The 26,495-nt window shown below is 37.4% G+C and overlaps 2 protein-coding genes across 3 annotated transcripts; both read left to right on the forward strand.

Annotated features, from left to right (window-relative positions):
• The first annotated feature begins 364 nt into the window (after positions 1 to 364).
• On the forward strand, positions 365 to 13,832 carry LOC122535932 (tyrosine-protein phosphatase non-receptor type 9). Its single transcript, XM_043667862.1, has 10 exons — positions 365 to 2,452; positions 3,572 to 3,805; positions 3,932 to 4,021; positions 4,121 to 4,261; positions 7,442 to 7,705; positions 7,780 to 8,165; positions 8,490 to 8,729; positions 8,812 to 8,962; positions 9,063 to 9,270; positions 9,360 to 13,832. The coding sequence occupies exons 1-10, from the start codon at positions 2,420 to 2,422 to the stop codon at positions 9,587 to 9,589; spliced, it is 1,977 nt and encodes a 658-aa protein (XP_043523797.1). The 5' UTR covers positions 365 to 2,419; the 3' UTR covers positions 9,590 to 13,832.
• Positions 13,833 to 14,275: 443 nt separating this feature from the next.
• Positions 14,276 to 26,495, forward strand: LOC122535933 (sorting nexin-27). Of its 2 annotated transcripts, none has more exons than XM_043667864.1 (7): positions 14,276 to 14,853; positions 22,966 to 23,103; positions 23,329 to 23,553; positions 23,639 to 23,949; positions 24,045 to 24,283; positions 24,500 to 24,781; positions 25,436 to 26,495. In XM_043667864.1, exons 1-7 carry the CDS (start codon positions 14,363 to 14,365, stop codon positions 25,502 to 25,504), a joined length of 1,755 nt encoding a protein of 584 aa, XP_043523799.1. In that variant the 5' UTR covers positions 14,276 to 14,362; the 3' UTR covers positions 25,505 to 26,495. The 2 variants fall into 2 exon arrangements, with proteins under 2 accessions (XP_043523799.1, XP_043523800.1); XM_043667865.1 differs by lacking the exon at positions 14,276 to 14,853 and adding an exon at positions 22,455 to 22,900.

Consider the following 26,495-nt stretch of genomic DNA (forward strand, 5'->3'; position numbering starts at 1 on the left):
TTGCGCAATGTCTGAATCCTTGAAAGCCATTGCCGTCTTCGTTCATTGTGTTCCACGATGATGTTTCTCACACGCTCGCAAACCGGGCAGTATCATAGCTGTGCGTTCACGGTCTGTTCACAGAAAAAAAAAGAGAGACAGACGAAAGAAAAGGAACAAAAACAGAGAAAAGTTAAAAAAGGAAGAAAAAAGAGGAAGACAGTAGTTTTCGAGGACAGACGCATGTAATTTAGCGTCTCGCGCTGTTGGTGCGCTTATCGATCGTCAGATATTCTCCACTGCTGGTAATCTCGAAACCGACGTGTAAGCAACAAGCGAAGAAACAAAGGAAATAAAAAAATAAAAGCAAATCACTGGAATCCTGGAATCCGCAATTTCTTTGATCTCAACATTCGTCTAGCATACAACGACTTTGATTAAAATAATATTTAACGAATAAATTTTTAAATATCTTAGTGTCGATAAGTAACGTTAATATTAACGGAAATTATAACAAGAAAAAAAAAATAAATAAAAAAGTACCCTTATTATTCACAAACGACGATAATGATAATGATAATTGATGATAAACGACGATGTATAAAGTTATAGAGAAAAAGAAGAAAAAAAAAAAAACAAAATATGCATACTCTGTGTATTATTGCTGCAGACAAAGCTATTGTTCGTTCTCCCGCTACGTGTATGTAAATACATTTATACATACTTATATGTATACATATACATATATAAATACGAAAGAAAGTAGACTCTAAGGGATTACACACTCCATAAAACGTGGACAAGAAAAAAAAAAAAGATACACACACACGTAGATAGATAGTTTATTATACCATTATTAATTATTATGATTATGATTATCATTATTACGATTAATTATTACGAAAAGAAAACCGATATTTAAATGTTGCTGATTACGTGGCGAAAAAAAAAGCACGACTATCGAGCGTCTAGTGTATAAATGAAGAGTGATTACGGAAGATTGCTTGCGTGAACGCGTGGCGTGTGTTGACTTTTTTTTTTCCGAACGAAATTTGTGGGAAGAATGCACGAGAAAGTGAGAGAGAATGTGAACAAGGGGCCGTGTATTGGGGGCGGAGTGGAATGGATGAGACAATTGTACAGCCCTTAAAACTCCTACAAAATATCCACCCCCAAAGTCCTACACTAGCCCATCACCGGTCGCCCCCAGTCATAGCAATTATGAACCGCGGGCCGGCAGGTCTGAGTATAATTTTTTGTACTGTGTAAATGTAAGAACATACGTTTGAATAAGAAAAATTTTTTTATTAAAAAAAAAAAAAAAAAAAAAAAAAAAAATACAGTTTGCGTACTTTTATTCAACTACATTCAATCGTATTCTCAAATACAAATCGAGCCACGTGCGTGGGAAATACGAATTCTCTTTCCAAGTTGCAACAAATGCTTAAGACTCGATCCTATTACGAAACTTGTTGCGCCGATCTAGCACGCTAACTTGTTGCTTATTGGCAAAAGTTTCGACAGTGATTTCTCTCAGTATAGTTAAGTATATTAAAGTATCGATCGTATCGACGTGTCTTGATATCTTTAAATTAGATTGGGACGTTTAAATTTCAGATCGCTATTAATAGTTGCACAGAGAGAGAGAGAGAGAGAGAGAGAGAGAAAGAAAGAGTCGAGTATCGAGAGTGGCAGAGTATGAAGATGAACGATTCATTGATCGTGTTGCCTCCACGTTACCGACGAGAAATCGATTCCGTGCATCTGTCGCGTCAACGAATTCAGCTCAACATCTTACGAATCGTAAGAATCTCGAGCCGTTTCCCGGTAGCTCTGCGAGCAGAGTCTTCCTTCGGAAGTATATTAATACGTGGTTGATATTCGAGCGCGCGCATCGAAACACGTACCGATACGTGTCCGGATTGTAATACACACTAGCAAACGATTCTGCTTCCGCTCCAAAACACACCTGGCTTGTTTCCGGGCGTTGAATTTGCACGAAATCGTACAAGACCGCGGGGGACTCGGCGGAGAGGCTTTTGACGCTGGCTATACTCGGCCAATGATAGCATATCCGGCGTGAGAAGGACAGACGACCGATAAACTATGGCACAAGCCTGTGGTGGTTAAATGTACGTGTACAGTGTCGCCTACACATTCATGCTTTCAAGATGGCGCTCAACCTGCGGAGAGAGAGACGATCGAGCGTCTGAACGGATCTGCTATAGCTGTGTCAAGCGTCGGACAATGAACGAGTGCCGGACCGATTTGCTGCTCGTTTTTGTCGTCGCTTCGACCAGTCAGTCATCGTAAGGACAGTGTCGTGCGTTTCGGTGCAAGGGCAAAATGTGTAGCCACAGACAGGGGATCGTTAGGATAGAGTCGGAAACGAGTACGTGCTAGTGGCAATTCCTCGGTTATGTCAGTGTGTTAAGTCAAAATGGCAGCCACGTTAACTGTCGAGCAGGAACAGGTAAGCGATTATCCTATCGCCTCTTTGAGGATACATCGTGTACGAACAGATTGTTTCCCGACGGATCTCGCCGACATCTCGAGGCGATCGATTCTCTTTTTTCTCGTTCTCGATGTACCTGCACCACGTACGCGTGTACGACCGCGTAATATAAACATTGCTCGTTTCTCTCTAGTTGCCGTTTCGATCTTTTCGATGATTTTCAACGGGAACGACGAGGAAAATAAATTTTCGTTTCACCCTGTAAAGCTTCGGGAATATCCCTCGACAATGACGATTATTCCGTTCAACGTTGGATATTTTAAACAACCGCGGTGAAATCATCAGTGTTTGTACTAGATATATTGTTATCCTAACAACTCTCGTGACTCTTTTGTCGTTTGTACTCTTTGTGTAATTCGACATTCCATTCCTTATCGGTGTTTCAAGATTTTCCTATGGTTTTTTCTTTTATAAAAATTGTTACGTACTATGCGAATAAATCATCGAATAGCACGCGATTTATAGTCAAAAGATTTTATAGAGACCGTTATGAGGAGGACAGCGAACATTTTGCTTCGAAAATTCAAGTGAGAAATGGAGTAGAACCGTGTCTTTTTCTTATACTAGAAACGTGACATTGGAAATGAAACAAAGCGAGAACTGTCGCTTAGTAAAGTTTTATTGAAGTATCGATTCACGATATTAAATTTCTTGACCCTGGAACGAATCTATCCATTTACCGCACCGGTCCCCGGCGAGCGTACTATGGCGGAAGTTGCCGGTGGGTAGGTAGTCGGGACACCGGAAGTTATATCGGTACCCAGGGCATGTACACAAATCATTGACGAATGACTGTTGCGCGTTTCGACAGTGTAGAAATGTTGCGAGACTATCCCATTGTTCTGAGACCTTCATTGGTCTCAACCTTCTTTGATGATTATCTTCCTCTCATTAGAATTCCATTCTATAAATTGGAGCATGTCGTTTGAAATATACAATCATTTAAGCAACGTAACTCGCGATCTTGGTCTTGAATTTCGACGAGACAAATTTCAGAGTTTAATGACACGTGGATTGTAGAAAGATTTGATTAATTAAACCTTGATTCGATTAATGAATTTTCCCTCGTATTTGCAGGCCACGAAAGAGTTTATAGAAGCTGTTAATAAATGTCGGGCCGGAAGAAGAGCCGGTCCAGTGTCATGGAGCACGGCTGTGAAATTCTTGACAGCGAGAAAATTCGAAGTGGCGAGAGCATTGGCGTTGTACGAACAGCACGAGGCCACCAGAAGGCGAGAGGGTCTTGCACTTTTGTACCCTACTCAGGAACCATTGCTCAGTGAATTACGCACAGGGAAATTCACAGTTTTAGTAAGTTGCTAATTTGATGAAAAGAGATTATCTGTATTTCGATGATCAAAATTAAAATATATTCCTTATCAACGTATTATATTTCTTATTAATTATGTAGTATTTACCCGATGTACAATGTTGTAGCCTTCGCGAGATGCTACAGGGGCAGCCATAGCTATTTTTACAGCACATTTACACCTTCCGCAAAACACCACGCACCAGACGACGTTACAAGTGAGTGTCTCAATGCCGTGTGCATTTTTCTAAGTATGATTTAGAAAATCACATGTGAGTTAAACTGCTAATAATGGAACTTTCTCTGTCTCGTTACAGGGTGTGGTGTACCAGTTAGATGCAGCGTTAGAAAGCGTAGAAACTCAAAAGCACGGTCTGGTTTTTATTTATGACATGTCGGATAGCAAATACCAGAATTTCGACTATGACCTCTCGCAAAAGATTCTCACCCTGTTAAAGGTAAGTTTCACACCCGTGTAACCGCACTCGTCCACAGCACCTGTCGTCTACATACACATCCCTTGTACATATACATACATATTAATTAGTTACTCTCGTCGAGCGAGATAGAAAAAAGAAACCTAGAAGTAGTGCTAGAATGATGAAACAGTAATTAAATTTAAGTCAGATATTATAAACACTGTTAAACTTTGAATAAATAAATGTGTTACTTTCTGACAGAAGATTAATACTCCCGCGACTCGCAACAAATTTTAGTAATTTACCTTGGTTTCATTCACGAGTCTACACCCGGGGTTGACACAGGGCTCCGAGAAACAAAGAGAGGCATTGTTGCTAGCAACAGATCGTTCCGAATGTAGGCCATTATCTTTACACAGGAAATTTAATCAACATCTTTGGCTTTTATTCGTACCACGGACGAAATCAGACCGTGTAATGCACGCGTGTTGTTACACTGCGAAAAAGATTGCCGGCGTAATACGCGGACGCGTAACACGCTAGAAAATATATTCGAAACGGCCGTGTGTCGGATACGTGATGCACGTATGTTTCAGTTGGTGGCGCAAAAGGGAAGGAGTAGGTCGCTTGGAATCCCGATTACGTAATACCGAGAGCAATGCATAAAGTGATTCCGAAGCGTCTGTTTCGAGCAGGGTACGTGGAAGGGTGCATCTCGAAGAATAGGGAGGCTCAAGGGGGTTGTTAACGCTTCACGAAAACTCACTTACAATTGCTCAGTGAGCCGCGCGTTGTTAAGCAGAGGCAAGGGATTTCCGATGGTTTCGCCGAAGAGCGACGCAGTTATAGGATATTTATGAAACTATTTCTAACAACATTTTTACGTCAGCCAGCACCGGGGATAAAAATAATCGTCTGTTTAGTCCGGTTGTTTATTAGGAACCAGAGATAAGGTTAAATTCTATTCTGAAACGCGTGTTTCTCGGGAAGCGTATAAATGGGGAAACGTGATGGCGCGTTTTCTATTCATTTCCCGCTCTGTTGTACTATATCTGTCGCAGATAGACCACGATTTTTTTTCTCATCTTCCCGATAAAATTTCGTTGTTTTATCGGTCGTCATCGACTGATGAAAATTAATGCTCCTACGATAAAAAGGAAAAAGGAACGAGAAAAGAAAAAAAAAAGAACAGGGAAACAGGTATCACGCCGGTGAAGGTGATATTTTGTTTACGTAGACGGTTTTTGCGGTTAAAAATAATTTCGGGTGCGCGTTCTAGTTTCAACGGTGGCGAGTTGTTAAAGGTTGATAACCCCCGCGCGGGTGCACGTAACACATTCACGTATTCCAACGAATTCTGATTGCCCGAGTGCTGCCCGGACGTAACGGAAGAATGGGCTTAGGTTCCCCCGGGGTTGAGAGACACTGACGTAATACGTCACCGCACGTAGGATCGCACCTTTGCCCAGAGGGGGAAAAGAAATTCGCGTAAGGGATGCTAGAGCGGTGGTAAAAAGAAGGGGTCGTTGGCGCGCATGCGCGCGTACGCGGGATAACGTCGCGACGCTCGTGGTCAGTAATCATCGTGACCCCTTTGCGGCATTATCGTGCACAGATCGAACAAGAAGTTGCAACCTGATTCCGCTGTAATTTCTTCGAATTGCCGGAATCGTCGTGCTGCTCGTTTCGAAACGGTCCGGCGACGCGACGGATGACGTCGTGACGTGATAATCGTAGTGACCGTGTACGTAGCGCGCGCAAGAGAGAGTGAGAGAGTGTGTGTGTGTGTGTGTGAGAGAGAGAGAGAGAGAGAGAGAGGGAGGGAGAGTTATGCCCGTCAACCGTGGAAAACGGTTATTCTAATTTCACGCTATCGATTGACTGACCGAGTGTCGGCAGTGATTTCGATTCCATCGATTCGACGACCGCTGGACATATGCCCGTTGGTGATTAATCGAGAATTTTCGATCAGGAGCAGTTATTTGTCGCCCGTTTACAAGACAATCCACGTTCCATGATCCGCCTTGGTTGATCGCCGAGCGCGATTCGTGTCATCGATGCCCGATAAAAATATTCGCTTGCGGTGCAGTCTCTTCCCCGCGGCACACGGTAAACGAGAATTCTGATTCTATTGATTGATCGTGCCCGAGTTGTGCTCTGTCACGCCGAAATTCAACGTATGTGATTCTCTTGATCTCGATTTTCATACGTTCGCGAAGGGTAATCTTTCTCCGTGCATTGTACGACCGACAAAACATCGTTCTCGATTGGTTCGAAATGGCTTCGGGGATCGTCGACACTATTTCTTCGTGTTTTCGCGGGGTTTCGATGTAATAGGGTTTTGTGCGCTTAAGATCGCAGAGGTGTAGTGGTGCTGCTGCTGACGTCGTCGCCGTTACTTCCGCCCTCTATACACACTATACAAAGGGTACCGAGGGTTAAGTCACCGTGTTCCGTGTGCGTTTTACACAACGCGGAGAACCGAGAAAGATCCTTTTCTTCTTTTTTTTTTCTTTCTTTCTTTCTTTCTTTTTTCTCGCGCGTCACGCGCCGTTTTCCTATTGATCCGAAATCTCGGATGTTCGTCGACCCCGTGGCTTGTGAATCGTTGTCCCAGTTCGATTAAATTCTGCATCGTTTGACGCGACGCACCAAAGTAGCCTGCGAGAGAGAGGTTTACCGTTAAATTGGATCGAAACTCGTGTGCCACGTAATACCTAGTAGTTTTCCTTTAATACGGAACCCCCTCGCGTGTTGAACATATATTTCGGGGATTGCTTGCAGTTGGCACTAAAGCGTAACTCTCGGTTTATACACTATTCTATTATTGCACCGTCTTGCAAAGGTCAAATTTGAAAGTCGCTCCATTTCGAAAATAAATCATGCACTCGCGTTAACCGGTCGTTTTCTCTTCTTGTTTTCTTCTTTTAAAATCTTTCATCTTTGACACACACACGCACGCACACACACACACAGTGCGTAATTCTCTTCTTCTTTTTTTATAATAGTACTAATGTACAGAAATAAACCGTATCATCGATTATTCGATCATTCTTTTTTTATTCCATTATTTCTGCAGTGTACCTGCGTAAATAATTCGTTTATAAATACGTATGTGGTCTTACGCTCTGTATTGCATATAATATGGAAAATGTAAATATTCAACTGCAGTGATTTCAGTGAAATACACGTACTATAACGATGTCGTGTTGCTTTCAGGGTGGTTATCCAGCTAAATTAAAAAAGGTCCTAATAGTGACTGCGCCGCTGTGGTTCAAAGCTCCCTTCAAGATCCTTCGATTATTCGTGCGTGAGAAGTTGAGGGACAGAGTATTCACCGTATCCATTCCCCAATTAACATTACATATCCCGCGGGAATCATTACCGCATCGCTTGGGCGGCACATTGGAGATACAGCATGAGGCATGGCTTCTCCACTGTCTTAAATCCATGACAAACAGGGGAGGGGGTGAACTTTGCGAGGTCGGTGGCCTGATGAAGTTTATCTGACATTTCATCCATCGAAGGAGTCATCGTGGAACTTTTTATGTTTGCAGGTTACCCCCAGAGTGGGTACTCCTCTTTCGCCCACGTCGAAAAGTCACACGGTTCATCAAAATCCCAATGGAACAGTCAGTAGCTCAACTAGTCCTATAATCGATAAGAACAAAGTGAAAAATGGTATCTCTAATATCGGAGATATCGAGATCACGAATGGTGATGCCTGGATGGGAACCGATGAGGCACCATCTCCAGTTCAGCCTCCGTCCTCAGCTAGTTCGGGTTTTAGCGACGACGACAGCCTACACGGGGATCTTGGCATTCAGGCCGTTACCATGGAACAACTTATTGAAGAGATCCATTCGCGAGGACGCGCAGGACTCATAGCAGAGTACGCGGAAATTAGGCAAAGACCGCCCGAAGGTTCCTTCAACAACGCAAAGTACGTAAATGGCTGTATTCTAATACTAACACTATCGACGACTATAATAGATAAACTTATATCAGAAAAATGAAAATGCAAGGGATACGATAAACTAAGTTCTGTGGACTTTTATCTCAAAATTTTTTATTAAAATAATACTGGTTATTTGCAGTATATGAACTATTATAATCTAAGAGCGACGTGTAGAACTTAGTAAAAAATTCAAGCTTTTGTACCTTGAATTGAATACTGAAACATTGAATACTTGTGAAATTCTGATAATTTTAATATATTTCATAGAATCATTATTCTAGTTTAAACGATTTTAATGTATTTTTTTAGATTAAGATCGAATCAATCGAAGAACCGGTATACAGACGTGCTCTGCTACGATCATAGTAGAGTGTGTCTATCACAGATAGACGGAGACGCGACGTCGGATTATATAAATGCTAATTTTGTTGATGGTTACAAACAGAAGAATGCGTTTATTAGTACCCAAGGGCCGCTGCCGAAAACTTGCGGAGATTTTTGGAGAATGATTTGGGAACAGCAAACTCTCGTTGTCGTTATGACTACAAGGTAGATTAACAAACACGTATTGTCATGTTGCTTAATGTTCAATTAGAAGAAGATGATCCTATGATTTTTAACGTGATTTCAGAGTGGTGGAAAGAGGACGCACGAAATGTGCACAATATTGGGGTCCAGAGCCGGGTGACGAAGTACAAGCGGGTGGTTTTACAGTAACCACTCTCGAAGTTGATACGAATCCTGATTACACGATATCAATGCTTCTCCTTACAAACAACAAGGTGTGCGTCGATGCTCGTTTAACTTTCAAGGACGAAAACTAAAACACGCTCGGTTGTTTAGAAAGTTTTAATCGATAAATATATTGCACTTTTATTTCAGACTGACGAGGCAAGAGAAGTTTGCCACATGCTGTACACCGCGTGGCCGGATTACGGTGTTCCACAATCGGCCAGAGCTCTGTTACAGTTTCTAGCCTTAGTAAGACAACAACAAAATAAGTTACTTGCTAGCAGAGGGGATACGTGGGCCGGACATCCACGAGGACCTCCTATAGTTGTTCATTGCAGTGCTGGAATAGGAAGGACAGGTATAAATCTCGATAGAATACGTTTTTCAACGAAAACGTTCAAATAAACGGAAAGGAAACATTTATTATAAAATACATTATGTTTGTAGGAACATTTTGCACGTTAGATATTTGCATATCGCGACTAGAAGACACTGGAACTGTAGACATCCGTGGAACCGTCGAAAAAATCCGAGCACAGAGGGCCTACAGTATTCAAATGCCAGACCAATACGTTTTCTGTCATCGTGCTCTGGCAGAGTACGCACTTTCCAGAGGGATGCTTAGTTCGCAACATCTTGCTATGTTACCTCCAACCACAGAAGAAGATTCTGACTAGAGTGTAACCTCTATTATCATGTACCAGATTGATGTTCTTCCCGAGTATGCATAGCAGTCTTACATAGCCTATTTCTAGCTTAAATAACTAAAAGTTATTTTTTGCTATCATCTCCATCGATGTAATATTTCGAATTTCTACTCTTATGTTAGGCTGTATGTTTAGAGAATATCTAAAGAAAGACTAGTTTTTTCAAGGCCAAATGTGCAGACAGAAATCATTCGTTCCTTGGTATTTTGCTCTGTGAACGATCCAATGTTAAGGAGAAATGACGCGGTCGCGTCAATTAGAAACGGCTGTCCGAGTAATAGCACAAAACGCGGCATAATCGGATCTGCCGATCCAATTTTAACCCTCTCATATGTAAATTTTATTGTACATTTTAAAAGGTGGCTAACGAGTTATTTAAAACTTGTAAAGTACGAAATGCCTTACTTTATAAACATTCCATTTGAGAACAATTACTATGTCAATTAAATTAACGTGTAATGTATACGAGTATGTGAATTATGCTATTTCATAGATTTAAACAACTTTTCTTGTATTCTGTGTTACACGTAACAGGGATTAACATTATGAGGCTTAACGCTGCAACTAATAAACTATAGTCTCATTGTTACGGATATTTATATACGGATATTTAGTTGGTATATTATTATATGGATTACTAAGTTCGATAGATAAATAATTGATAGTATTTTCTTTTATAACGATATATTTAGTTATTTTTACGTTATTGCGCAATACCAATTCGTACCAATCACTAAATCGTGATTGATTGCATTATTTGTTGAAATAAGTAGCTTCGCATTTTTATCATTTACGACTTGATAGAATTTGACGCTGGTTTTGTTGAACTCGCGCTTTAACAAAAACGTTACATGCTAGTTGATCTTTGTTGCTTTTTACGAGTCTTTCATACTTTGAACACCTGTCTAAAAAAATTAAATTATCAAGTACAAAGGATATATTGTTATAGAATCTTTATATGAGAGGGTTAAACTTGTAAAACTGATTTATTAAGAATGAAGACCTAAAGAAGATTTATTAAGAATGACTTTACAAAAAAAAAGAAAAAAATAAGAGATAAGAATGTTGCGGAAAATCACAAAACTATGGAAGATATAATTTAAACGGCCGACTGAGCCACTGATGTATAAGATTTAAAGACCTACAAATATTATTATTAATATGTTACAACGGCTTCCGCCATACAGGAACTAAGTAACTACGATCGTATTAAATAGGCATTTTTGGGTAACCAAAGATTATCTCCCATACACTGTCTCAGAACGATTACAATTGAATCGTATCTGGATGTAGCTGGCTGACATTTTACGAAAAAAAAATTCCCAGGGATCATTGCATAGATTAAAAATACTTCCAATTCGATAAAATATTATTAAAAAGGATTTAGAATCGGATCGAACTTCTGAAGGAGGTGCAGGGGGGGGGGGGGGTGAATGAACACAACTAGTTTACCTCGAGAATCAAACGTGCTTCGTTCTAGCAATGATAGGATTTTTTAAAGATCTTAGTGCAAGAATACCATGCAAATTCAAATTCACGCGCTCTTCCATGGAAAGCCTTCGTGTACGATACGAGAATAAGAGAAAGAGAACAATGTGATTTAAATAATTTAAATTCTTAGGAGGTCGATTACACTTTTTGAACTTTGTTACGTTGATGCTATCATGAAACGTGTAAACTTTTTCAATTCACGCTTAAATTATATCAGATATTCCATTTATGGAAGAATCAATAGGTTTTGAATCATCGTTGAACTATTTTCGATTTCTCGGCAGCTTTCTCAACAACGTAATCTCATCTAAAACAAAGTGTATTTAAAGATAGAGATACACGAAGAAAGTACGCAAATACTGATATAATTTAAGAGCGTGTACAAAATGTGCTGTTGTAGATGCTAATGCTTTTTAATACAAATTTTTAACATTTGCTCGTTAAAAGGCATAAACATGCTAAGAGGTTTTTTAAACGATGCGTTGTGAAATGAAGCGCGCTTATAACGAAAGCAGGAAATAATAGTAGAAATTCTGTTCTAAACCATGTTCACATAGATGTTTTACCTCAGAATTTCTTATTACATGCAGTTTAAAACATCCTAAATATCGATGTCGATCGATGTCCGATTTATAGCTACCACTTTGTCTAACCGTCTATTTGTTGAATGTATATTATAATAGTTGCAAGGAAATCGTAATACTAAATTGTTGTTAACAAAAGCAATGGGATATTACAATGAATTTTTCTTGTGTCATTGAATTCGATGTATAATACGGAATTTTAACGGAGACATCGTGAATTTGTTATTATATTGCGAAGTATGATATGTGATAGCCGTTCTAGGATATTCTCGATATTACAATTTTGTTTCTTCTCTCTCTCTCTCTCTCTCTCTCTCTCTCTCTCTCTCTCTCTCTCTCTCTCTTTCTTTCTTTCTTTCTCTCTCTTCGCTTATAAGAACGCTGCCATGTTAACGTAAATGTTTAATTACGTATCTTTGCGTTTTATTTAAATTTTATATTCTATATATAGATTTACCTGATCGACTTAATCTTGTAATTTATTCGTTTCAATTTTGCCATTTATGCACTAGACGATGCCAATGAACTCATAGGAATCTTCATTTTCTTTCTTTTTTTTTCTTTTTGTCGAGAGGAAAAAAAACTTTGCCCAGAACCCAATATATGCGTGTATTTTCTGTACAGTCTGTATATTATGCGCAAAAAAAAAAAATTTTCGCGGTGTCACTTCGATTGGTTTATCGATCCATCACGATCTATCGATAGTGAACCGTTTGTTAGGAATATCTTCGAATTTTATATAAACGAAATGAAAAAGCGCTGTTATACTAAATGCTTAGTCAGACTTAAAATAAGTTTCGAACGATTTTTAATATAATACACGTTCCTCCTACTCTTGGGTTACCTTATAAAGGGCATGCTGTCGATACAATCATGTTTATTAATTATTACGATTATTATTATTACTATTATTACTACTATCACTATTGCTACTATTATAATTATATTATATTATAATTATATTTCTCTAACGTATGTAATTAGTTCACAGTGCCCTTTTATATATTATCTATTATATTTATTAAAAAGATTATCCTGAAGTATTCATACGATGTATATAATACGCACATATTATCACGAAGTCTTAAGGTTCACTTAAACCTCCATGTTCTCAGGGTTTCACTTTCCAAGAACCTGCTGGTTGGAAGTATAAAGAAAGGAGGAAAGAACAGTTGCACAATAACACTCGGCTTTATGACGATTCGTTAAGTCAGGAAAGTGAACGAGAATTTTTGTTGAACATTTGCACTTTTTCGTTTCGCCAAGATTGAAAATAAAGAAAATAAAGAAAAGATAAGATAATACTCGAGGTAATACGTGTAAAATATCGCACTACAAAAATATATTGAGCCAAAATGCACATTGTTTCCTTTAGCCCGATGTTTCTCTCTTTCATTTTTTTTCAGTTTGAAAACTAGTGCAGTCTGTGAATACGGAGGTTTTATCGAGTTTTTAATTTTCCTCGAATGCGAAAGAAAAATTCCGTTTTTCGTCATTTCTCTCTCGCTCTCTTTCTTTCTAATTAAGTGTGGATGTAACGTGTGATTTTGTAGTAATTTGTGTGTGTCTATGTTTCATAATATCCTGAGATGTGTATCGGTAAATCGAAGATAAATGCGCAAAAAAGAAAAAGAAAAAAGAAAACAAAAACGGAAAGAAACCATCGGAGCAGGCACTAAAGATTTTTGTAAGACATTTGGACGAGTAACGTATATTTTAAATTCCCTTAGATTAATTTTTTTTTACACGTTATCCGAAAACTAAAGGTAGATTAATCTAACCGATTCAACAGTATTATGATCCTGTATAATTTTATATTCTCAATGTTCATCCCTTTCTCACGCGTGATCAGTATTCTCTCTGCTCTTTGTTCGATTATTCTCATTCGTCTGAAATTTCAACTGTTTCGATTGTTAGTCAATTACTTTAGTCCTACGATTCTTTAAGCTAAACTCGAGAAATTCCATTAACGATATATGTATATATATAATATCTTCTGAAATACATATATTCGCTCGGTTTTTATACGATAGAAAAAAAAAACTAGACATGAAATATGAAAGGAAGAATCGATATCGAAAAAGTGGTTATTTTGTGATTCTTGGTGTCTATTCAATCATAAAAAGTAAAAAAGAAAAGTACTGAGATATTACGAACAACAGAGATTTAAATTAAGAGTGGGAACGAAAAATTGTACATATACGAGTAACGTGACTTTAAAACAACTATCGCACATGAATGTATCTAATAATTATTTAATATATTGCAAACATAAATGGTATTTTATGCTTCTATGCTATCTAAAATCCCAAAATTAACATTTATATCTTCTGTCATTTAAAGTTTAACATTACTTTAAATGGCAATTATTTCGTAGCAGGGTTAGAAGCATTACGCATGCGCAGTATCACCGTGTTGATGCGCAAGCGCTGCGCGTTGCAATTTTTAAAAATATCATTCCAGTGAAAGTACCGTGATTGAAATTAAAAAAACAATTTCTAACAATTAGCAATACACAAATTACTGTGTACAAGCATTCCAAAATGATATCTATTTTCAGGTAACGCACAAGCGACGATTTTAGCGTATTTGTGGCAATACGAAAACGACAAAAAGAGTAGATTATTTTACGTAATTTTATATGTTGGCGGTAAAACAGCTGATTTGAATGGTAGACATCTGGCGGTGGCTAGTGGACTCTCCAGCACGCAAGAAAGAAAGAACTCTAGAGAGGGGGAAACAGAAAGAGAAAAGCGAGTGGGCTACACGGGCGCAGTCTCGCGGCAGATTTCCATACGAGGGAAAGATCAATGGGCGGTCAGAGAGTAAGATGGCGGACTGCGAGTCGGAGGTGCAGTGCTTGCCAGCCGCGAACGAGGACGTAACGAGAAACGCAAGCGTGACGATGATCACCAACGGACGCGTGCCTCAGCACCCGGTGAACCAAACGAATCCGATCAGACAGGGGCCAAGACGCGTCACCATTTACAAAACAGAGACTGGTTTCGGGTTCAATGTACGCGGTCAGGTCAGCGAGGGTGGACAACTAAGAAGCATCAACGGTGAATTGTACGCGCCGCTTCAACATGTCAGCGCCGTGTTACCTCGAGGCGCTGCCGAAAAAGCCGGTGTACGAAAAGGCGATCGTATCTTAGAAGTGTAAGTAGTCTCTATCTCACTTCGTTTGTTTCCCTTTCCCAACAAAGCTCACCCGATCATTCTGTTTCTTCCTTGCGTTCATTCTACTATCTACTGTGATCACTGTGCGTTTACCTGTCAAACGAGTACCGACTCGCCTCGTCCGAGAGCCAAGAGTTTCTTACTATTGGTACAATAATCGAGACGAAGATCGAGTAACCTATTCCAAACGGGATACGCGCATAACCAACGGTTATCGTTTGCTGTGTATTCGTGAAATTTAACAGGGCCTACCCGTAACGAAAATTACTATTTGCTCTTGTATAGATTCGACAACCGGTTTATCGATACTACCGCGATAGTGTAATACTCGTTTTAATCGCAAGCTTAATCTGTAGTAACAGCGAAGAGACAATTTCTCGGTAGAGTTTACATTTCGTCTCCTCGTTGTGCCGTTCTATCAAGGGGGAATTTAATTCCGCGACCAACCGTTCTTGCTCACTCGATACTTTCGTATTATATATCTTTTTTCTTTTTTTTTTATTAACGATCTTAGAACGATTCCATAGAGTATATTTTTGAAAGGGAACGCTTGCAAAAAAGAAATCTGCGTTTAATTAAGTGTTCCACGTAGTAATTCTCGAGCATTGAAAAATATTATTCGATTAGAAACGTAATCGACGTGTCGGTGTAACTGAAATAACGGTACGGAGAGACAAACGTGCGCGGCTGGTATGTACTTCATAAGTGGGATCTCGTTCGTGTTTTTATATGAATATAGTTGTCAAAACAGTAAATACACTTCTACGTTAGCTGAGATACGACACAATGTTTGGTGATAAAAAAAACCAACATTTCGTTTTTCCATGACTTCCATGCGCCATTCGCATGTGTACAATCTCTGATTTATATCAAGGAATGACAAATTTCCGAATGAGAAACTGCTTTGTGAACATTACGCTATTGCAATTGTCGCGATCCGACCGGAGTTATTCAAGTTTGGATCGCGTATCTCGCTGTTTCGTGAAATCGAAATCGTGATATCGATTCGTATTGCTAGAAAACTCTCGACTGAAGGGAACACTCTTTGGCCTTGTTTTCAATCGGTCATAATGCTAATTACATTTGTACGCAGTAATTAAAGGCGTTAATTTGTCACGAATCATATACAAATTCAAGATCCTGTCGTTTATATTTTGATGTAGTCTGTGCTATTCTATTAGCCATCAGACGAATGTATTTTTCTAATATTAGAAAATAACTTTTGTTTTAAGAAAATATAAGATAATACTTATGATAAATATTTTTTTTAAATACTACGAGTTATTTATATTTACTAAAACTGAAATATAAAAATTCGAGGATCACAACAGGCTTAAAAGGATAGTGTTTACAATTAGATTTAGTGTTATATTCTTAAAAGAATTTAGCACATGTTTGTTATAAATTTAAACGATTAATATTTAGCTAATATTTTCCTGCCTTTAATGTCGTGCAAACAATACGTATTTTCGCTCTGAAGTTTTTTTTCTTTTTTTTTCCGCGATGAAAAACGTGGTTATTATCGTCTCGATCTTTCATCGTCAATGTCGTAAGATCGGTGATTTGTAATTTTTTTTTTTTTTTAGTTCAATGGAAATGTAGTCTTCAATTTTCATACGAGCGATATACGCACCAATGGGAGAACTAATTAAAATTAAGCATTTTCTTTTAATTATAAATTGTATCTATTTATTTTATTATTTTTCTATCTATCTGCCATTTCAAAAGCATGTATAATTAAGTCTGATAGACTTATTGTTAAACATATTATTAGCTGGTAGATATATTTAAAACCATTTTAGTCACTAATTCACCGATTAGTTAGGTAATTATTTTTGCATAATATTCAAGCAAATGGATTCTAACAATTCTAACAATTCTTGTGATCATTTAATGATATCGTAGACTTATTCGACTTGCTAATGTTATTCTCGTCGTCGAAAGCGAATAGAAGAAAAAGATTCACAAGATAAGAAGCGTGTTGGCTCAAGAAAGTATTTCAACACTAGAGTAGTAGAAAACTTTTATGTTCATATTGTACATATTACATAAAATCTTGAAATCTCATTAGCCCTCTAACGAGACAAGATTAGCATTATTATATTGATAAAATTTTGAAATCGCTCTGAAAATGTATTGAGAAAGTACAAACAAACAAAATATTTACTGTCAGTGATACTAAATAGTTATCTTGAATATGTTAAATAAGTGTTAAAGATCGCTTTACTGAATATTAAATTTTATTATAACTACGTATATAAATTTTTCTATATTAAAAACTAGAACTTTTTCCATAAAAGTAGTGATCCTTCTTGTTTTTAAAAATTTATGTAAATTTGAAGATTTGTACAGAATATAATTTATTTTATAAAATATATCTACATTTATATTAAGTACATTTCACAGATTTGTTCCAAATTTCATATGGTATAACATCATCGTGTCTTATCACAGTGCTAATGAAATTTCTTTTCTAAAAGTGTTGACACACTTTGATGAGTCACTGTACATATCTATTCATCATTAAAAAGGCAAAATTTGTACATGCACGCGAGTCACAGAGATAAATAGGTTATTTTCGTAGCTTTGTTCATGTTCAAAGAAGATTAACAGAATGTATTGTTCCAAAGGAAAAACGTATCAAGGTTTATTATTTAATTTGTTATCTCGAGTATGCGCAATGGGTCAGTGTACTTGGTTGAACTAACTAAGAAATCAGACGTTAATCATCGTGTACCTACTATTTACAGAGACATTTTTTTATCATTTACACTAATGATGGTAATTAAAGTGGAGAGTAAGTTTCGTAGAAAATAATTGGATGACACAAAGAAATTCTACATTATTAACGACGAAATATACTGCTCGTCAAATAAATTGCAACAGTTAAAAACTGGTCGCACATGTTCTTTAGATCAGTAACATTTACTTGAAAAATAAAGTTTATAATAATTGTTTAAAAAAATAGAAAATTTAAAAAAAAATACATTTTGCTTATTGGAGTTCTAAACTTTATTTTATCTATTAAATATTTTAACAGGTACCCCATATTTCCTGTAGCTTGTGTACGTAATATAGTATAGTGCATTATGTACCTTAAAATTTTCCAGAAATGGAGTTCGAGTTCGAAATTCACTTTTTCGTGAATCAAAAGATTTTGCATTCCCGTTTGTAAGGTATTCCAATTTTTTTCTTTTTTTTTTTTAGTAATCAATCAACGTGTTATAATTATGAGATTAAAACAAGGTTAACTTAGAAATTTGATTCTTGTCTTCGATGCGCTAGCTTTACCAAGCATCGAAGCTTTGAAAAGATTTGTCACTTGTACGACTTCTAACAAGTGGTTACATGTACCCACGACGATCTCGCGGATGAACTTTTTAGCCACCAAGGACACGATATTAAATTAGAGCGAAACGGGTGTTTTCTTCGACGTGAGTATTATGTACTTCGAAAAGTAATATTAAAATATGTGGACAAACATATACGTATAATAATCACTTTTTAAAGTAGAAGCGAACAACCAACGATAATTTGTAACTAGTGATAATTTCAAGTCGTTTGCTCGACTTAGAAGTCTCTCAATGTCATAGATATCATTTTTCAATAATATTATTAGTTAGTTATCGACTCGTCTGTATCATTTGCAATTGTAATTAGTTTTGCTAATCGTGCCTGGATCGGTTTCGTTGGAAACAACTTGGTAATTATATGAATGAAAACCTGCTGATAAAAAGAAACACTACGTGATCTGTTCAATTAGTCTACCGACTCATTTAATTTAATAAAGATCAAAATCTCAGACTCGATGCTTCCTGTAAATTTGAAGAATAACTGCATGAACGAACAGATGTGTAGCTTAGGTTAGATTAGATTTGATACTGAAGAAATACTATGTGGTTTGTTCAATTAGTTTACCGACTCACGTTTGTGGTTATCGTATGCTAATATCTGCGTTTAATTTAATAACGAAGATGAAAATCTCGTTCTCAGTGCTTCCTGTAAATTCAAAGAATAATTAGACACATGGAAAAAAAAAATTAGACACAGCTGAATAGGTTAGATTAAGTTGAGTTAGATTTAACTGGTAAGAAGAAACACTATGGGATTTGTTCAGTTATTTTATCGATTCGTCTTTGTAATTATCGTACAGTAATATCTGAGTTTAATTTAATAAACAGAAAGAGAAAACTCTCATATTTGGTGCTAAATTTGAAGAGTATCTTCATGAATAAACAGTTGCGCAGGTTAGATTAAGTATGTGATCAATTAATCTACCGAGCAATATTTGTAATTACGATGTAACGATAATTAAGTTTGATTTAATGACGGAATCTAGAACAAAATGATTATTTCTTTCTATAAATTTCAACAAAAATATAAGAGTAACAAAGTAAATAAAATTTCTCGTGTCTCAATAAACTGCGCCAAGATATTTCAATATCTCTTTAATGTTATACAGATTACTGTTACGCTGACGCAATCGTATTATTATATTTACATGAGAATGCAAATGTTCAACATTGAATGACATCTTTCACACGGTACTACACATTCTTCTTCTTTTTTTATTTTTTTGGTAATTTCAGTGATTATCGGAGGACAGGTGTTCATGGTCGTGATCAAGTACGAATTCGTTACAAATACCGAATGTTTCCAAGTGTACTACGTTTTAAATATCTCGGATATTTTTAAATATTATATAACTTTGGTGGGTGTTATCAACTTTCACGTTCAAAATATAACTCGTGATTTTGCATTGCATCTTGAATTTAAATATTGCTAAAACGCTTCTTTACAAAACCAACACATTCTGTCTTATACCCTTTTACTCACCAATTATACCGAAATATATTCTTTCAATTTCTCACAAACATCTGCATGCTAGTAATTATTAGACTCATATAAAATATTTAAAAGAAAGTGTTCAATTCACAAAGATACAAATTTGCATAAAACATCTGCAGTCTAGTAATTACCATAAATCCTCAAAATCATCGCACTCAATCGATGAAACACGAAGTTTCGCGATATAGTATTAGTCCTGTGTCATATACTTTGCCCGTATTTGGTGACATTGTGTTTAATAACTTATTAATAGATAACTAGTTCGCATTTTCATCGCAAAAGCAGATTATCTCGCCCCTGTTGAGACGTATCGTCCGGTTGACATATCGATAAGTGTAAATACACCCGGGCATTCAGATATATATGACCTCTTTTCTACGTACGTACATGCGTTGCCTCTGATACGTCTTGTGTTAAGTGCAAAAATCATGCTGAAAAAATAAAGCGATCATAATGGGCCATCGCGAGAAACTCTCGACGAAGAAGTCGATATTTCTCGCGAAATATGCAACACTTTTTCATCACAAAGGCACGAAAATCTTCAGATAGTTTTCGTTTTTAATATTCAGTATCATTGATATTTCTAATATCTAAATATCAGTACTTGATTATATTATGTTTTATAATATTCGTTGTATGAAATACTATTTATTTCTTCCAGTTTGAAACAGATGTATGTACTTGTCCTAAGATTCGAAAAGGTTTTCCAAGAGAGACGAAAAATAGTTTCCGAACAGAATTTATATATTACTTCGTCTATCAAAGAAACGACGAGATTTAAAATAATACACTTCACTTTTTTTTAAAATTGTAAAAATTTAAGTATATTTTCTAACTACTAAAAGAGTCATGATCTCAAAAATTAAAGTTTGTTAAACGATTCCTTACAACTTGCTGTAACGATCTTTCTTCGTTGTTTTATCGAACTTTGAATATTATGCTTAAATGGCAAATTCAAGAAATTCTAATATTTCGTCATCTAACTCCAATGTTCAAATTTCAATAAAATAGCGAAAAAAAATCGCAGAACAAGAGGCCGTGATAAATTTGGTCTCGGAAACTATCTTTCAATGTTTTAGAATTTTCACAACTTTCGAGAATAAAAGTATGAGTAGTTTCCTAGTTACCACTACGTGATAAAAAAATACATTTGAAAAAAAACCAACTCATAACTGTCAATGTAAAGACTTTACTCTTTAAAATGAGGCCAAGTAGGTTGTTATACGATCTTCTTTTACAAAGTTAGAGCAGTTTAAAGTATCGACAATTTTTCGTCGTTATTGGTTCAGTTGTTCTCGCTGTAATTGCTCCTTAGCGAGCGACATTACGAAGATAAACGGATAAGATCTTCGTAATTGGTCGAGAAATACCTCTGCAATATTTTCATAACGATAGTTTGAAAATTATGTTATTTTTTTCGAGTTGCGGGTACACGTTAGGTGTTGTGCAGATTATTTTCTTGTGTCGAATAATCGATTCTCTGCGACACTGGTGAGAACCAATACGTTATCGTACGTTGGGTGAATTTATCGTGATTTGCTTGCTTAGCTTTCTCTTCAATTACGTTCGTGATTCCGATTAAAGCCCGTGCCAGTCTGGAAGCTTTTGATGGAAACTGAACGGAATCGGACGGGCGATTAAATCTGCAAGATTTATTTCTCTTTCGGATAAGGTCGACGTACGATTAGAGGTTGATGCCAGATGTTATCGCGTGGCTGGCCATGTTAAATCTTGTCAATTATCAATGAACGATGAAACACATAGATTGAATCCTATCCTCGAACGTTCTTTGCGCGAGATGTTGTTTGCTTGATCTGTTTGGAAAGGAAAAAAAAAAAAAGACAAAGAGTTTCACAGCGGTAATAACAATTTATGTAATTCTTCGCGATTAAATATTAGATCTTCATTTACCATTGCGTGGTAAGATAAAGGAACAAACGATAATTTTATCGAGACCTACATATATATCTCGCGTAAATCATTTTTCTCTCTTTTTTTTTTTTCTTTTTTTAGTACTAATCTTGACGAGAATCAGATGTCGATCGCACGGTATAATTAGAGTTATAAAACGCTTTATTATTAATTTCGATGGTTTTATTTTTACTTTTAATCGATAATACTCGCTCTTACCTTCCCATTGACTTCATTACTGACCTGTTCAGGTCAAATTACGATGTGCTCAAGTTCTAAGAGAAACGAAGCATAGCTGAAGAAAAAAAGGGTTCGTCATAAAAATAGTAACTCATTAAATATACTCGCATCGTCGTACAAGTCGAAACGGCAGCCCACGCGGTTTAGAAAAGTTGAGGAAAGAAAGAAAGTTTTCCCTCCGGCATGGTAAATAAAACTTGAGCCAAACAATTACAGCCTCAATTTTCATTGAAGAAAATGCTGATTACGGCGGGAAAATTTCAAAATCTTTTATCAGATTATCGTGATTACATTTGTGCAACCAATGGCAGACGTGTCTCGTTATAATGCTAATTTCAAATTTCATACTTTATACGACGCGTAATATACGCGCGAAAGTTGTTGATACTTTCGTGAGCGAGAGAGTATCGTGCAAGAAAATAAATAATAAACGTTCGAACAGCTAGCAATTTTTTTCTTCTTTTGGAGGGGGAAACCACTCGACGTTATCTGGTCAGCCCGGTTCGCTATGAAATCAAAGATAATGAAATAAAATTAAAGGGGGGACCCGAGGCCGATAGGAACAAGTATAAAATGCATGGGTCTGTGCTTAGTTGGAGTGCAGACCGTGTGTCGAAGCGCACTAGCCGTGCCTCCACTCCGTGGCCAATAACATTCATCCTTTCACGTTCGGAATTCGAAGCTCGATCAAGGCTGGTCACCTGTTTTCTTTCCCCGTGTTCATTTTTACTGGTCGTGAAAGTGGAAACTCGCGACTAGACGGAGGAAATAAGAAACCACGGCCCGTTCCTTTCCTTTTCCTCGCCAGTGTATCTACGAGCGCAGCCTAAATAAAATCTAACGAGTCTCTCTAGTCTACAACAGGTGCAACGCGTCCAGCAGTTGACAATCTTTTCTCAATATTGTGATAATAAATACGCGTTAAAATGCTAACCTGTTACGTTACTGCGATTCAATGCGAGTGGATGCAAAATCGCGGACGTCGTGGATCGAATCTCGACTCGCGATTCAAAGCGATCACCGCAGGGTAATGGAAACATCCGCGAAATCGTTTGTTTGCCATTTACATTTGCTTCTTCTGTCTTATTGCAGGAACAGCGTGAACGTGGAGGGGGCCACCCACAAGCAAGTGGTGGATTTGATCAAGTCCGGTGGCGACGTACTAACGTTGACTGTTATCTCCGTCACACCACAGGAAGCAGAGAAGCTGGAACCATTTGAGGATTTAAGGTGAGAATTACACGTATGGTCTCTTGGACGAGACTTTTGCGGTTTAACATCTATTAACTCTGCTCTTCTTAATCGGTATCATCGGGTACTGTTGCGTCATGAGAGGATAAGAAATTATGAAAAATATGGGATTTCTTACTCCCTGTATTTCTTCTTTTCATTGTAACTGAACGGCACACTTCTACTTTTCACGCACTTATGTTGGTCAATTACGCTTTCTCCTAGTTATGCATCGGTGGACTACAGCGAGAAGCGATCTCTACCTATCAGCGTGCCGGATTATCATGTCCGCGAGAGGAAGCACGAGCGTTATGTGGTTTTCAACGTTCACATGGCAGGCAGGCATCTGTGCTCGCGACGTTATCGCGAATTCGCCGCTCTGCATATGGCACTGAAGAAGGAATTTATCGGCTTCAACTTCCCTAAGCTGCCGGGAAAATGGCCATTCCAGTACGTTATCCATATCAAATCCATATTTTTCAACTCATATATATTCAACTTGTATATACACGAGCATTATCGCACTTGTGCGTAGATTGAGCGAGCTTCAACTGGACGCAAGGCGACGCGGATTAGAACAATACTTGGAGAAGGTTTGTGCGGTGCGTGTAATTGCTGAAAGCGATATCATGCAAGAATTCTTGGCTGATAGACTCGAAGAGGACGGGGATCAAGGTCCAGCGGTTGATTTGAAAGTATTGTTGCCGGACCGCGAAGTTGTTACCGTTACGGTCGCTAAGGCTGCCTCTGTCAGCGACGTGTACGACGCAGTTTGCAGTAGAGTGGGTCTAGACGCAGAAACAGCGAAATACTTTTATCTCTTCGAGATTGTCGAATACAATTTCGGTACGTAATTGGAGAATCAATGAGTCCAATCGTTTGATACTACATACATGTGTATCCAGCAATGCCATTCTAATGGAACTTCATTCGTTTTGCAGAAAGGAAATTGCAACCTCACGAGCATCCTCACACACTGTACGTTCAAAATTATTCGACCGCCAGCGTGACGTGTTTAGCAATAAGAAGGTGGCTTTTCAATGTAAATAGACCACTGAGCGAGCAGGCGTTAACCTGGATCTTCTGGCAGACGGTGGACGAAGTTAACAGGGGACACATTACCGCCGGTGAAAGATTGTACCAGTTGAAAGCATTGCAAGATGCATCGAGGAAACACGAGGTACAAACGAGTTTTTGTTCCTTTGTAACAATCTAGATTCTAGACTTTACATCTGAGAATATAATAGAAAAGATAATGTCACTGTAAACATATTACAAAAAAAACACTGTACTTGAATAACTTTTTCCTAAAAATCCGCCTCTAATATATTGGTATGATTGTCAATTTTGAAAATCTTGCGTATTCACGCTTGCATTTTTCTTCTTCCGTTTTTAGTACCTAAAACTAGCGAAAGAATTGAGCGGTTACGGCGACATAGTGTTCCCTCATTGCGCGTGCGACTCGCGGAAGGAAGGACACGTTGTTCCCGCCGTTGGCGCGCCGGCGTTCAAGCTACACGCGGCGAAGGAAGATGGCACTTTGGAATCTCAAGTTGTTGAATTTCAATGGAACATCATCACACGATGGGAGGTAGACGAGGAAGGAATGGCGTTCTGCTTTCAGTACACGCGTCAAGACAACCGTCCACCACGTTGGCTCAAGCTTTTCACACCTTATGTAAGTATTGAAGAAGTTCCCCTTCTTTTTTCCTTCTTCTTTAAAAGATGAATCTCAATAACACGTGTCATTGCAAATTGACTGCAATTATTTCTTTTGATAGTAGAGTGCCAGTTTACAATGACTCATTCTATTTGGAATCTTTGGATATTTTGTCACAGTAGTTGATAATCTGTTTACTCATTATATGTACAGTGATTCGCAAAAATATTGCTACACCTGTCAATATCTTTTTATAAATATATTACGTTGTATTATATTTCCATTAGCACTGTAATGACACTCAACTATCATGATATTGTATCGATATAATTTTTAACGATTTTAAAAATGCAGACATAAGTTACAAAATATTTATCAAGTATACGTTTCGCAGAAATTATAAGTCTTTGAAATAGATTTCATGAATAAGTTATAAACGTATATTTGCAGTAAATACCTTGTAAATGTTTTGATTAGGTTCAAACTTTTCTAATACAAAGCAGTTGCGTGTCATTATAATTTTATTTAAATTTCGAAATGTTTCACAGTGTAATATGTACAATGTATGCATAAAAACTTTCTATATAATAAGTGTACAAGCCAAATCGGTGCAATTTAATTAAATTACCTCACGTACTATTTACGATCGAACACGTTGCGTTTTGTTCGCAGTACACGTTCCTGTCAGATTGTTTCGATCGAATAGCCGAAGAAGCGAAATGGGACGATCCAGGCGAATGAGGCAACGCTCTGCATTAAAAGTCATGTGTATGGTGCATAATAGCAAAGGTATCGTTTCATCGGACACACATTTCACTTATCTTTGTAGCAAGAACTTTTTGATTAGGATTACTTTTCTAAGGCGATTCGGAAACTAATAAGACACACACATATCGGACTCTTGCTTTCGAGATTAGCTTCGCAGTATCATTAAACGCAGTGCATACATTACGTATCATTGTACACTTCTTTTATGGTGTTTCAAATACGAAATGCGCTGCTCGATAAATTAATACTTCTCGTTTTTTCTTGTTCTAAACGGTATAACAAACATCAACATCTAGACATCTAATAACGATAATTCTATCGTAGATTGCGGTACTTTAGTTCAGGAGGAGAAAAAAAAAAAATAACTAGGCGATCGCGTTTACTTTTTGTGTAAGATATTGTTGCTACTTCGTGCTAAAACACCAGACACTAGATGAACCTATTTTTTGGCCTATCATTCACCGGTGTAACAACGTGTATATTTTTGGATGTCGATCGAGAGAATCATTGAACTCATGAAACGTTCCTTTTTACTAGCCTAATAATAAGTATCGCCAATTTTCGTTCGAATACGTGAAGTTAACCAACAAGTATTATCATTTAACTAGTTAATTCTCATTAAACTCTGTGCGCATTTTCTTCCTTTTTTCTTTTTTTTTTTTTTTACATCTTTTATCAGCCTCGCCTGTTTTCGTTTTATACATACATATATGTATACAGTTGTATGTACTCGATATAGCAAAGTAGAGAGATTGTCGCAAGCATCCATCTGACGTTATCCGTGTAAAGTGAAGCGTAATAGAGGTTCGAAGGATAGCACAGATTACTTTTTCCCCCGAAGCTATATTTTTACTATTAAAGAAAGGCAGAAAAGTAAGAACATTGTTCTCGATCCGATCTCGTGTGTCATCGTGCGTCGGTAGTGTACAAAATGATGAATGTACTAGAGGTTGTAAACGAAAAA

Source organism: Frieseomelitta varia, unplaced genomic scaffold (assembly GCF_011392965.1).
Source record: "Frieseomelitta varia isolate USP_RPSP 00005682 unplaced genomic scaffold, Fvar_1.2 scaffold_790, whole genome shotgun sequence".
NCBI classification, from domain to species: domain Eukaryota; kingdom Metazoa; phylum Arthropoda; class Insecta; order Hymenoptera; family Apidae; genus Frieseomelitta; species Frieseomelitta varia.

Coding starts and splice junctions, on each gene's coding strand:
- LOC122535933 (XM_043667864.1), top strand. CDS start 14,363: ATGGTAGACATCTGGCGGTGGCTAGTGGACTCTCCAGCACGCAAGAAA. Junction 23,554..23,638: donor CCGGGAAAATGGCCATTCCA/GTACGTTATCCA, acceptor ACTTGTGCGTAG/ATTGAGCGAGCTTCAACTGG. Junction 24,284..24,499: donor ATGCATCGAGGAAACACGAG/GTACAAACGAGT, acceptor TTCCGTTTTTAG/TACCTAAAACTAGCGAAAGA.
- LOC122535932 (XM_043667862.1), top strand. CDS start 2,420: ATGGCAGCCACGTTAACTGTCGAGCAGGAACAG. Junction 4,022..4,120: donor CGCACCAGACGACGTTACAA/GTGAGTGTCTCA, acceptor GTCTCGTTACAG/GGTGTGGTGTACCAGTTAGA. Junction 9,271..9,359: donor TGCTGGAATAGGAAGGACAG/GTATAAATCTCG, acceptor TTATGTTTGTAG/GAACATTTTGCACGTTAGAT.